We start from the raw sequence: 12,590 nt of genomic DNA on the forward strand, positions 1-12,590 counted from the left end.
TCTCCTTGTTAAACTTCAGATAGCAAATAAATAGATACTGGAGTCTGAGATTGAAGAATCAAACACAATTGAATGAAAATGTGCATTTTCATTTTCCACATTGCTTTTACCTGTTAAAAGGATAAAAGTTATTGTCAGTCTACTATAGGTTGCATTTCAACCAGTGATACAGCTGATGTGAAAACTGAAAGACTATTTTAGCCAGCAATGCAACCCACATAGGTTTGCAATGAAATTTCCTTGTAAGTTATTTCTTGTAAGAATGTGGCAAAAGAAGTTTTTCAAACCCCAAGAGCTGAAGGTACTCTTATGAGTAATTTTTTAGCAAGAAATTGTGCAACTGTTATTGTGTTTGCAGATGACGATTCTGACTGCCCCATGGCATCAATAGGTAGAAACAAGTAACAATTCTGATTAAAAAATCATTACCAAATCCCATTTTCAACATCCTGGGAGTCACCATTGATCAGAAATTTAACTAAATCAGTCTCACAAGCATCATAGCTGCAAAAAGTAGGCCAGAGGCCAAGTACCTTCCAGCAACCAACTTGTTTCTTGATTTGAAGAACCTTTCCTCTATCGCTAAGATGTAGATACAAAAGCATTTCTCCCACTCCCCTCCCCTCCCTCTCTATCCCTCTGCCCCTCTATCCCTCCATCACTTCTTCCCTCCATCCTTCCATCTCTCTCCTCCTCTCCCTCCCATCACAAAATCCTGGGTCAGCAAACCCATAATAAGAATGCTCAGAATGCAAAGTTAAAATATATATTTTTAACACGTGAGTTGAAAAAGATGCGTTTCTATTGAGTACCTTTCATGGCTTCTGAATTCACAGGCAGCTGAGGTTTGATGAAATCCATTTTTTTAAATAATGCTGTAGGTTCTTTTGCATCCAATCTGGAACACATCCAGCGTGGGATCTGTCCATTTCAATTGGTTCTGAAATATTTTGCAATTCTTAGGGACCTCTTTAGAATCCCAAGGTAATTATATTACATATCTGTCCTTAATTGTAGTTTGTTTTTTTGTTCTGTTAAGGGCTGTAGGCACAACAGCTTTGAAGATGCAAAAGCCTATGGGTTCAAGAACAAACTGATCATCGTGTCTGCAGAGACTGCAGGCAATGGTTTGTACAATTTCATTGTTCCACTCCGAGCATACTACAGGCCCAGGAAAGAGCTGAATCCTATTGTGTTGCTGCTGGACAACCCGTGAGTGCCTTGTTGATTATTTACTTTCAACCCAGAACATCTGATTGTAATAATTTATGCATCTAAAAAACTGAAGTCCATTTAGCTTTTGCCATGTTCATATGTAGGTAAGACAAAAACAATTTTCTGTGATACAATAACATTAAACAATGGCTAGCAACAATGGTATATCACAAGAAATTGCAGTATAAATCATGTTTGTTAACAGTGCAATTGGATCTGATCCTGCCAACTAACTTGTATCTTGTCACCAAGATTAAATTGGAGGAAATTGTGTGATTTAAAAAATAATAATAATTTTAGTCAAATTTCATCATCCTGATACATCACTGTATCTAATATCAAACTATATTACAGAAGAATCCTTGTATGTAAAAAGAAACACTTATTGTCTAAGCACAATCCAAAATCAAAAGCACATTATAAGCAGTTTAATAGTGAACCATCAGTGGATGATGTTTTTCTACTAGAATGTATCCTTCTAAATGAAACTAATAACATTACATGGCAAGCCAAACAATATATTTGTTTTAATAATTATAAACTAGAAGTAACTAGTATCATAATAATCACTCATTCTCTTATTAATTACATTCCTTTTTCTTAGTTGATTGACTCAGTGTGTTTTGAAGGGCTTATTTTTGCTGAAAAGTTTGCTTGTCATAGTTTTTAAAGCTTAGGAAAAGATATACTGTCAGTCATGCATAACTGAAGAAACCGTCATTACACAGCAAACACTGAGTGGGAGGAGGAATTGCCTGCCAGCACATACCACCTCTGTCATCATAGAGCTTGTAAAACTCAGATTATTAATGTAAATAAAATGCGCTGCTGAAAATGTATACCTCTTTCTGAAAATAAAGATATCATAAGCCCCCGTTATCCCTCTTGCAAGGATTCATGTATTTAGAAACATGAAATGAGAAAGTGTTTTAGATCAGGTCTTTATATCTCTCATACTCTGTTGTTTCTTGTATTTTAGTTTTCCCTCCTCAGCCAGTCTTGCTTCCCATCTTCTTAAATGTAATCCTTAGTAGCTGATGTGCTGTCAGTGGTATTTGTTGAGAGGAAACTGCTCCTCAAAGTTCAAAGTAAATTTGTTATCGAAGTACGTGTATGTCACCGTAGTACCGTGAGATTCAATTTCTTGCAAACACTTACAGGAAAATATCTAAATATAGTTGCTTGTATTTGTAGAATTACTGATAACAATGCTCCCACAATGTCTCTCCAATCTTCATTGAATAGTAAAGAATAAAATGATATTCTGTTGTTATTAGTAAATTGTACATCACAGAATGAGAGCTCATTACAGTACTTCTCTTCCATGTTTGAGATTTGGGGTGCAAACCTGATTAAAATAAGGACAATGCAACCATTCTCAATACTATTTCTTCTGTACCTCACATCATTAGCAATAGTATATGAGGGAGCAAGGTTGCTGCAGTTCATGGCCAATTTCCTGACAGATATAGAGTATGTCATTATTGGTGGTAGTTACATTTAACCTTCTTTTCTTTCATCATCAAATTTACTGAAACAAAACATCAATTGAAATCATGTTACAGAATTACAATCATGTAAGTTTAATATATAAAAACTATTTTTACTGCATAGATAAAATGGTTTTATGGCTTTATGGTTATCAGTCTTTGTTTCATAAATTCTGTTGCATTTCTTTATTTTACTGTAAATTTCTGCAAGAAAATGAATCCTATATGGTTACCGGTATTGAATGGCTTATCATATGAGCAGCGTTTAATGGCTCTAGGCCTGTACTCATTGGAATTCAGAAGATTGAAACCTATTGAATTTTGAAAGGCCTCTATAGAGTGGATGTGCAAATGTTTCCTATTGTAGGGGAGTCTAAGACTAGAGGATGCAGCCTCAGAATGGAGGCACGTCCATTTAGAACTGAGATGAGGTGGAATTTCTTTATCCAGAGCATCATGAATCAGTGGAATTTGTTGCCACAGACTGCTGTGGAGGCCAAGTCTTTGGGCATATTTAAGGCAGAGATTGATAGATTCTTGATTAGTCAGGGCATGAGGGGATACAGGGAGAAGACAAGAGACTGGGGCTGAGAGGGGAATGGATCAGCCAGGATGAAATGGCAGAGCAGACTCTATGGGTCAAGTAGCCTAATTCTGCTCCTATATACTATGGTTTTATGGTCTTATATACATACTTCGATAATTAGTTTACTTTAATAAATTGACTTTGACTTTTATGTCATGATATGTTTTTCAGGCCAGATAATCACTTTTTGGAAGCCATCTGCTGTTTCCCCATGGTTTATTTCATGGCAGGAAGCATTGATAAGTAAGTATCCATGCACTGTACCATTCCAAAACCAATTTCCTTTCAGTAATTACACTGTTAGAAGGGTGCAGAGTCGATTCCCCAACTGCACTGTCATGTTGTACTTGGACATTAGTTGGTGGAAGAATTGAACCCAAATAGTTTTTATTTCAATTGGTGGTCTGGCAAGTGATCACAAGCAGTTTCTTATGTGAACTCCTCCCATCAGGTTTCAGAATTGTTTTGGTGAATTTCTGCAAATGCATGATTATTTTTCCATCTTTATTGAGAGTTCCAGGGAATAATGAAAAAGAGGGAATTCATTAAGAGCTCATCTTAGTTTTTCCCTTCTATGTTCTAGCTACAGTTGACATGCGAAGTGACCGTTTAGTTTTTCTTTTGAAGGAATCCATCAATAAATTAGGGCTGAGTCATTGTGCCATACTCTGTAATCTGAGTGTGTGCCCATATCAGTGACATGGAAGATTTCTTCTTCCACTGCCAGTGGGGGCCTTATGAAATGAGCCAGGAAGTTCACTGATCAGGCAAAAAATTCAATTACAGTGGGGCATTTTGTAAGCAATAAAAGACCCTTACTGATGTATTAGGATAGGAATAAATAAGCAGTGACTGGGCAGAGTTAAAGGGTTAAGTGGGGGAAAAACACACAGTATTGATATTGGAAGTTTGTCTGTAATCTATATGAAGTTAGTTGTAATATGTATGAAGTTAACTCAAAGCCTCTTGCATAGTTCTTTTTTTCATCAAGTTTTACAATTTTTAAAAAATCTTCCCTTCCCATTTTTAAGATGATTAAACACAAAATAAACCTGTAGAGGATTTGATGAAAGGAATTCAATGGATCCCTTTTGCTGCTTCTGCAGGAGATGTGTTTCACACATTTGAACTCTTGATTTTGTTTTCTGGGACATATTCCGCAGCCTAGATAATCTACTACAGTGTGGGATTATTTATGCTGATAACCTGGTAGTGGTGGACAAAGAGAGTACGATGAGTGCCGAAGAAGATTACATGGCTGATGCTAAGACTATCGTCAACGTTCAAACAATGTTCCGGTAAGAACATTTTTGCAAAGCATTCACGTGCATAACTGAGTCACGTTTATGGGAACAGAGTGGAAGTGAACTGTGTTACTTTTATGGGAATGGAGGGGCAACTTCTTCACACAGAGGGTGTTGCATGTGTGGAATGATCTGCAAGAGAAAGTTGTTGAGGCAAGTACAGTAACAACATTTAAAAGACATTTGGGTAAGTACAGTACAGGTTTCCCCCGTAATCCGAAGGTAGAGCGTTCCTGTGAAACCGTTTGTAAACCGAAATGTCGTAAAGCAAAGAAGCAATTACCATTAATTTATATGGGAAAAATTTTTGAGCGTTCCCAGACCCAAAAAATAACCTACCAAATCAAACCAAATAACACATAAAACCTAAAATAACACTAACATATAGTAAAAGCAGGAATGATATGATAAATATACACCCTATATAAAGTAGAAATATTGTATAACATATAACATATAACAATCACAGCACGGAAACAGGCCATCTCGGCCCTCCTAGTCCGTGCCGAACTCTTAATCTCACCTCGTCCCACCTACCCGCACTCAGCCCATAACCCTCCACTCCTTTCCTGTCCATATACCTATCCAATTTTACCTTAAATGACACAACTGAACTGGCCTCTACTACTTCTACAGGAAGCTCATTCCACACAGCTATCACTCTCTGAGTAAAGAAATACCCCCTCGTGTTTCCCTTAAACTTTTGCCCCCTAACTCTCAAATCATGTCCTCTCATTTGAATTTCCCCTACTCTCAATGGAAACAGCCTATTCACGTCAACTCTATCTATCCCTCTCAAAATTTTAACTACCTCGATCAAATCCCCCCTCAACCTTCTACGCTCCAATGAATAGAGACCTAACTTGTTCAACCTTTCTCTGTAACTTAAGTGCTGAAACCCAGGTAACATCCTAGTAAATCGTCTCTGCACTCTCTCTAATTTATTGATATCTTTCCTATAATTCGGTGACCAGAACTGTACACAATATTCCAAATTTGGCCTTACCAATGCCTTGTACAATTTTAACATTACATCCCAACTTCTGTACTCAATGCTCTGATTTATAAAGGTCAGCGTTCCAAAAGCCTTCTTCACCACCCTATCTACATGAGACTCCACCTTCAGGGAACTATGCACTGTTATTCCTAGATCTCTCTGTTCCACTGCATTCCTCAATGCCCTACCATTTACCCTGTATGTTCTATTTGGATTATTCCTGCCAAAATGTAGAACCTCACACTTCTCAGCATTAAACTCCATCTGCCAACATTCAGCCCATTCTTCTAACCGGCATAAATCTCCCTGCAAGCTTTGAAAACCCACCTCATTATCCACAACACCTCCTACCTTAGTATCATCGACATACTTACTAATCCAATTTACCACTCCATCATCCAGATCATTTATGTATATTACAAACAACATTGGGCCCAAAACAGATCCCTGAGGCACCCCGCTAGTCACCGGCCTCCATCCCGATAAACAATTATCCACCACTACTCTCTGGCATCTCCCATCTAGCCACTGTTGAATCCATTTTATTACTCCAGCATTAATACCTAACGACTGAACCTTCTTAACTAACCTTCCATGTGGAACTTTGTCAAAGGCCTTGCTGAAGTCCATATAGACTACATCCACTGCCATACACGCCACATGTACGGCGTAGTTTCACTTATCAAACTCGGGAAGACAGCGAGCCAAAATCGATTTGGAGAAAAAAAATTGGCACATACATGCATACATACTTTACTTTTATTGTCACCAAACAGTTGAGTGTACAATCATCACAGCGATATTTGATTCTGTGGTTTGCGCTCCCTGAAGGACAAATCAAAATAAATATAATAAAAATTTAAATTATAAATCATAAATAGAAAATAGAAAAGGGAAAGTAAGGTAGTGCAAGTCAGGTCCAGATATTTGGAAGGTACGGCCCAGATCCGGGTCAGGATCCATTCAGCAGTCTTATCATAGTTGGAAAGAAACTATTCCCAAATCTGGCCTTACGAATCTTCAAGCTCCTGAACCTTCTCCCGGAGGGAAGAGGGACACACACATATGCACGTACACGCATGCGCAAACAACTGCCCGCACAAGGCTTCATGGTCATTGTAGTCTTAATTGGGGGTAAACACACGTATAAAGCGGGCGTCTTTTCTTTCATAAAAGCAAAAATCCTCTTTGGATAGCGAAAACAGGTATTCATGTAGGTCTTTCGTAACAGCGAGCTGCGTAAAGCGAACGTTCGAGAAACGGGCCACCTGTATATTGAAAGGAGAGGTTTAGGGAGAATGGGACCAAATGGAAGTAAATTGAACTAGTTTAGTGGGCACCATAGTCAGCATGGATGAGTTGAGCTGAAGGGCCTTTTTCCATGTTATATGACTCTACAGCAGGAGTTCCAAACATTTATAATGCTGCGGACTAATACCATTAAGTAAGGGATCTGTGGACTCCAGACTGGGAACCCCTGCCCTACAGGCTGTCATTCAAGAAAACTGGCTTTACTTGCACTTCCATTTATTTCTCACTGAAATACATTTCAGCCATGGTTTCCTCGCTGCTGATTCCTTCTAGGAAACTGTACTGTTTAGTGCAAGATCAGGCTTGTTACTGTCGTTGCCCAAAGAACATGGGCCACCCTTGGAAAACAAGCAAAACTACACTTGCTGGAATCAAAAATAAAGCAGAATTGTTAGAGGAACTTGGCCAGTTCTGAACACATTCAAGGTTGTTCTTGGTGTGTTTAGGAAATAAGGTTATCTTTTTCCATTGGTCGAGCTCTGTAAGAGCCAGAGAAACACAACATGATACCATTTTTCATAGGACAGCAATATTCATACCTTCTGAACTCGTGGACCTTCATTTTATGAGGGCAAATAAAAAGACAAAATTTAGATAGTGTTGGCAGTTCAAAATAAAATCATGAAAAACTCCAAGTCAAAAGGCACCCTTAATGAAGAAGTAAACAGTCTGTGGTCCTGGTTCTAAAGAAGAGATCTTGTGGGCTGATGGGCTGATCTTTTCTTGGCTGTTATTTTAGACTCAAATTACAATGCCAGTAATTCAGGGTGGTGAAATCAAATTAGTACAGATATTTGGAGAGAAATAAACATTTTAAAATTTATAGATTTTAATTATTTAATGCACTCATGCATTAATCATGTAATAATGTGACTGATGATATTCATAGAGATGGAATTTTATGGTCAGTTCTGTTGTTCATGATGCTTTGATGTTGGCAGCAGCAGTCAACAGTTCATTAAGTAAAGCATTGGGTGGGGTTGTCAAGGAATGTAAGGCAAAGGACAATGAATAGGGTTGAGGTGTAGGTGTCCCATCATCTAGTTCAATGCAAGAGAAAATCTGAGGGGCTTGGATGGCCTTCTCCTTCTCATTTTGCCCCTTTCCACCGGAGATCCCTGTGCAGCTGGCACTATCATAGAACATAAAACATAGAATTCAGCATAAGAACAGGGCCTCTGGGCACACAAAGTTGTGATGAACCAGCTAAGAAGTAAATCAGAAGTCCCCTAAAACTAATTCCTCCTGCCTACACGATGTTCATATCCCTCCACCTTCCTTACATTCATGTGCCTATCTAAACATCATTTTGATAGGTAGTTACCGGTAGATTGTAAAATTCACAGCAATATGAAGGACTGAGAGGAGAGAATAAACGTTTATGCAGACCAGTGGGTGGAAAATAGTTTCCTTTTGTGCCACAGGTATTTCACAAAATTACCTTGGTGGAAATAAGTGTAAAGATATTATTTCAATATAATGGCTACTCACAGTGTTCTGTCTGATCAAGGAACACATCACTCAATTTGAATTTGGAGGAAAATAGTTAAAGCACGTTAGCCCAAAATCGTTTTATGGGGTTTTAATTTGGCCATCAACTACCTTTTAACAATTTAGTGAAGATTTGAGGAAGCCTCAGATTGGGCTGATTGCATTCCATACCTAAAGTTAAGATTCTACAATGGAGATTCTTGGGTTTTAAATGAGGTAATTGACATATTATTTGACTTGTATGGTTAGTTAAATGCCTGCAGTCAGATTGCAAGGTAATTGGGATTTTAACTGCTCCTCTTCTTAACTTCACTCTTTCTCTTTAAAGAAATTACACCCAGTTTGACTTTTTGTTTATATCTTTGTAACTATTTCCATGAAACTTCAGTTAATTGGGACAGCTGCTTAATTGGGCCAAAATGTACTGGTCCCAATGTGACTCTGTTTTTGTAATGAATAAAGTGAATCTTTATCTTTAACAAAATGCCATTTTATCAATAAAACCTCAATGTCTCTGGAAGTTTCATTATTGCATGGTTTTGTGATGCACTTCATCCATTATTTCTCTAGTCATGGTAAAATATAAGGTGTCATCTAAACTGGTTGGATCACTACTTCTTTGGGTTCATAAATAGTCAATACATCTGTAGACCACAGGTGGACAATACTTCATCCCCCATCTGCCAGGATTCAAATGTCATTTGCTGTGTTCCACATTCCAGGTTGTTCCCCAGTCTCAGTATCATCACAGAACTGACTCACCCCTCAAACATGAGATTCATGCAGTTTCGAGCCAAAGACTGTTACTCACTTGCACTTTCCAAGTTGGAAAAGGTAACTTCTCGTTTATATTTTTGATTGAATTTTCTATTAATTATTTGTGTCTAACTGTTCACCTTGGGTGGGAGTTCCAAACATATTTAGTTTGTAATTGGTGCGTGGTTGCCATAGATGCTTTTCTCCTTGGTGGGAGATGTAATTGAGCTAAACCAGTGCTTATAAATAGAATTGGCCTTAGGCCAATGCTGCACAATTATTTTTACTCAGAATCAAGAGATTTTTGTCTAAATCTACAAGCCTTGTGGGAAAATTGATAATACTCTGTGTGGAAGTGTTTGTGTGAGACTTTTGTTCACTTCTTTGTTGCTAACAAAGGAACACAAAATTCTTTGTCAAGAATTCATAGAGTCATATAGTTAATTGTACAGCATAGAAATTGTCCCTTCAGCTCCTTTCATCTATGATATCATACCTAACTTTAGTAATCCCCATTTGCCTACATTAATTCTATTTCTCTCTGTGCCCTGCTTATTCACATACTTGTTAAGAAGCTTCCTAAATGTTACTGTTTCTGCCTGTACTGCCTCCTCGGTTAGCTCCACTGATAACCAACTACTCTTCATGTGAAAGAATTGCGTCTCAGATGCCCTCTAAACTCTGACCTTAAGCCTATGCCCCATAGTTTTACTAATCCCTATCATGGGATGCAGACACTAACTATCTACTCTATCTCTGTTTCTCATAATTATATATATCTTTGTCATGTCACCTGTCAGCCTCCTTCACCTGGCCTATCCAATCTCTCCTGATAACTCAACCCCTCCAATCCAGGTAATATTTTTGTGAACCTTTCCTGCACCCTCTCCAGGTAAGTCACATCCTTTCTACAATCCAGCAGCCACGACTTCATTTGATGAAATACAGCCTAACCAAAGTTTTGTACAGCTGTTCTGTGGCATCTCAACAATTCGGTATTGAGTATGAGCATGTCACAGCCTTCTAGAGCTATTATCAAGTTCTACAACTTTAGGTGGCTCATTTTTTTCTGTCCATCAGTGATACTGGCAGAGATTTTTCTGTCCATTAGCACGGCTGATGACCTTTCTTACAGCTCTTTTATTCACAACTTTTATGTTTCTTTATTCCTGTTCTTTCTCACTACTTCCCCTCTTCTCATAGGTTTTATATTGCTTTGGATTTTCACTCTCTGTTAACCCATTAGCCCAGTAGCCAGATAACTCTGTGAAGCCCTCATATCTCCCTTATCCTGTCTATCTCTTCCCCACACTCTCTGCAAATTAAAACCATCTAGTTTTCTCCTTTCACAACCCATGGGTTGGTTGAAGAACTCAGAGGGTCAAGCAGCATTGTGGATCCAGTCCTGTTGTTTTGCTCCCCATAGATGCTACCTGACCCACTGAGTTCCAGGATCTTGTGTGTCGCTCCAGATCCACCATTTGCAGTCTCTCATGTCTCCTTCTAGTCTTTAATTCTGCTAAAGGTTTTTTAATCAGAAACTTAACTCTGTTTCTCTTTTCATGGATGCTGTCTGGCCTTCTGAGTGTTTGCAACATTTTCTGTTTTGTGTTTTAATGAAGTTATTGCCTTAGGATACTGGGAAAACCTGTGTTTCACCTTTGTATGAAAACATGTTATTAATCTGTGCTCACCAGTGAAGGCAGGGAGTGGCTTACTCTAACCACTGAGTGTGAAGGACGCCTCTTTCTAATTTGTTAATATACCCACAGGAAGAGAATCTCAGGGTTGTATGTGGTGACATGTATGCATACTGACAATAAGTTTTACTTTGAACTTTGAATTCTAGCACCAAAGACTCATCCTGGGCTGGACTGGAGAATTAATTCAGGTCTTGAGCTCAAATCTCTGGATAAGGAATCAGACCCATAAATTCTGCACTTAGTTGCAGATATATTCCTGAACATACTTTATAAAATAAACTTTTACCACTTTGGCAATAACAAAGGCAGCCGTATTCCAGCGGGCAGCGTCGGACTGGGCAGCAGAGTGAGAGGGCTTTGGCTCAACGGGCTTAGACGGTAACAGGATGAGGCGAGGTAGGAACTATGTGTGTGAGGCCAGTTTTCTGTGCTCAGTGTCAGATGTGGGCGGTCCTGGAGTCTCCCAGCCCCCTGGACAGCCATGTCTGCACCAGGTGTGTTGAGCTGCAGCTCCTAAGGGACCGAGTTAGGGAACTGGAGATGCAGCTCGATGACCTTCGCTAGTCAGGGAGAACGAGGAGGTGATAGAGAGGAGTTACAGGCAGGTGGTCACACTGGGGCCACGGGAGACAGACAAGTGGATCACAGTCAGGAGGGGAAGGGGAAGAGTCATGTACTAGAGAGTACACCTGTGGCTGTACTACTTGACAATAAGTACTCCTGTTTGAGTACTGTTGGGGGGGACAGACTACCTGGGGGAAGTGGCAGTGGCTGTGCCTCTAGCACAGAGTCTGTAGCTCAGAAGGGTAGGGAAGGGAAGAGAAAGGCAGTAGCGATAAGGGATTCAATAGTTAGGGGGTCAGACAGGCGATTATGTGGATGCAGGAAAGAAACTCGGATGCTAGTTTGCCTCCCAGGTGCCAGGGTCGGGGATGTTTCGGATCGCATCCAAGATATCCTGCGGTGTGAGGGAGAACAGCCAGAGGTTGTGGTACATATTGGTACCAATGACATAGGTAGGAAAAGAGAAGAGATCCTGAAAAAAGACTACAGGGAGTTAGGAAGGAAGTTGAGAAGCAGGACCACAAAGGTAGTAATCTCGGGATTACTGCCTGTGCCACGCGACAGTGAGAATAGGAATAGGATGAGGTGGAGGATAAATGTGTGGCTGAGAGATTGGAGCAGGGGGCAGGGATTCAGATTTCTGGATCATTGGAACCTCTTTTGGGGCATGTGTGACCTGTACAAAAAGGACGGGTTGCACTTGAACCCCAGGGGGACAAATATCCTGGTGGTGGAGGTTTGCTAAGGCTACTGGGGAGAGTTTAAACTAGAATTGTTGGGGTTGTGGAAACTGAACTGAAGAAACTGGGGAAGAGGAGGTTAGCTCATAAGTAGAAAGCTTGTAGACAGTGCAAGAGGGAGGATAGACAGGTGATACAGAAGGGACACGCTCAGACCGAAGGCTTGAGATGTGTCTATTTTAATGCAAGGAGCGTTGTGAACAAAGCAGATGAGCCTAGAGCATGGATCAGTACTTGGAGCTATGATGTGGTGGCCATTACAGAGACTTGGATGGCTCAGGGACAGGAATGGTTACTTCAAGTGCAGGGTTTTAGATGCTTCAGAAAGGACAGGGAGGGAGGCAAAAGAGGTGGGGTTAGGCACTGTTGATCAGAGATAGTGCCACAGCTGAAGAAAAGGTGGACACCATGGAGGATTGTGTATGAAGTCTCT

At 39.7% G+C, this 12,590-nt stretch overlaps 1 protein-coding gene across 10 annotated transcripts in view; it reads left to right on the plus strand.

The window, feature by feature from the left end:
• Positions 1 to 12,590, plus strand: part of kcnt1b (potassium sodium-activated channel subfamily T member 1b) — a 490,876-nt gene that overhangs the window by 425,026 nt on the left and 53,260 nt on the right. For all 10 annotated transcript variants that reach the window (XM_073052840.1, XM_073052837.1, XM_073052836.1 and 7 more), the window contains 4 exons: positions 1,040 to 1,212; positions 3,463 to 3,534; positions 4,455 to 4,589; positions 9,117 to 9,228. In XM_073052840.1, the coding sequence (XP_072908941.1) occupies positions 1,040 to 1,212; positions 3,463 to 3,534; positions 4,455 to 4,589; positions 9,117 to 9,228 (492 nt within the window). The remainder of the gene's footprint in view (positions 1 to 1,039; positions 1,213 to 3,462; positions 3,535 to 4,454; positions 4,590 to 9,116; positions 9,229 to 12,590) is intronic.

Source organism: Hemitrygon akajei, chromosome 7, assembly GCF_048418815.1.
Source record: "Hemitrygon akajei chromosome 7, sHemAka1.3, whole genome shotgun sequence".
NCBI lineage: Eukaryota > Metazoa > Chordata > Chondrichthyes > Myliobatiformes > Dasyatidae > Hemitrygon > Hemitrygon akajei.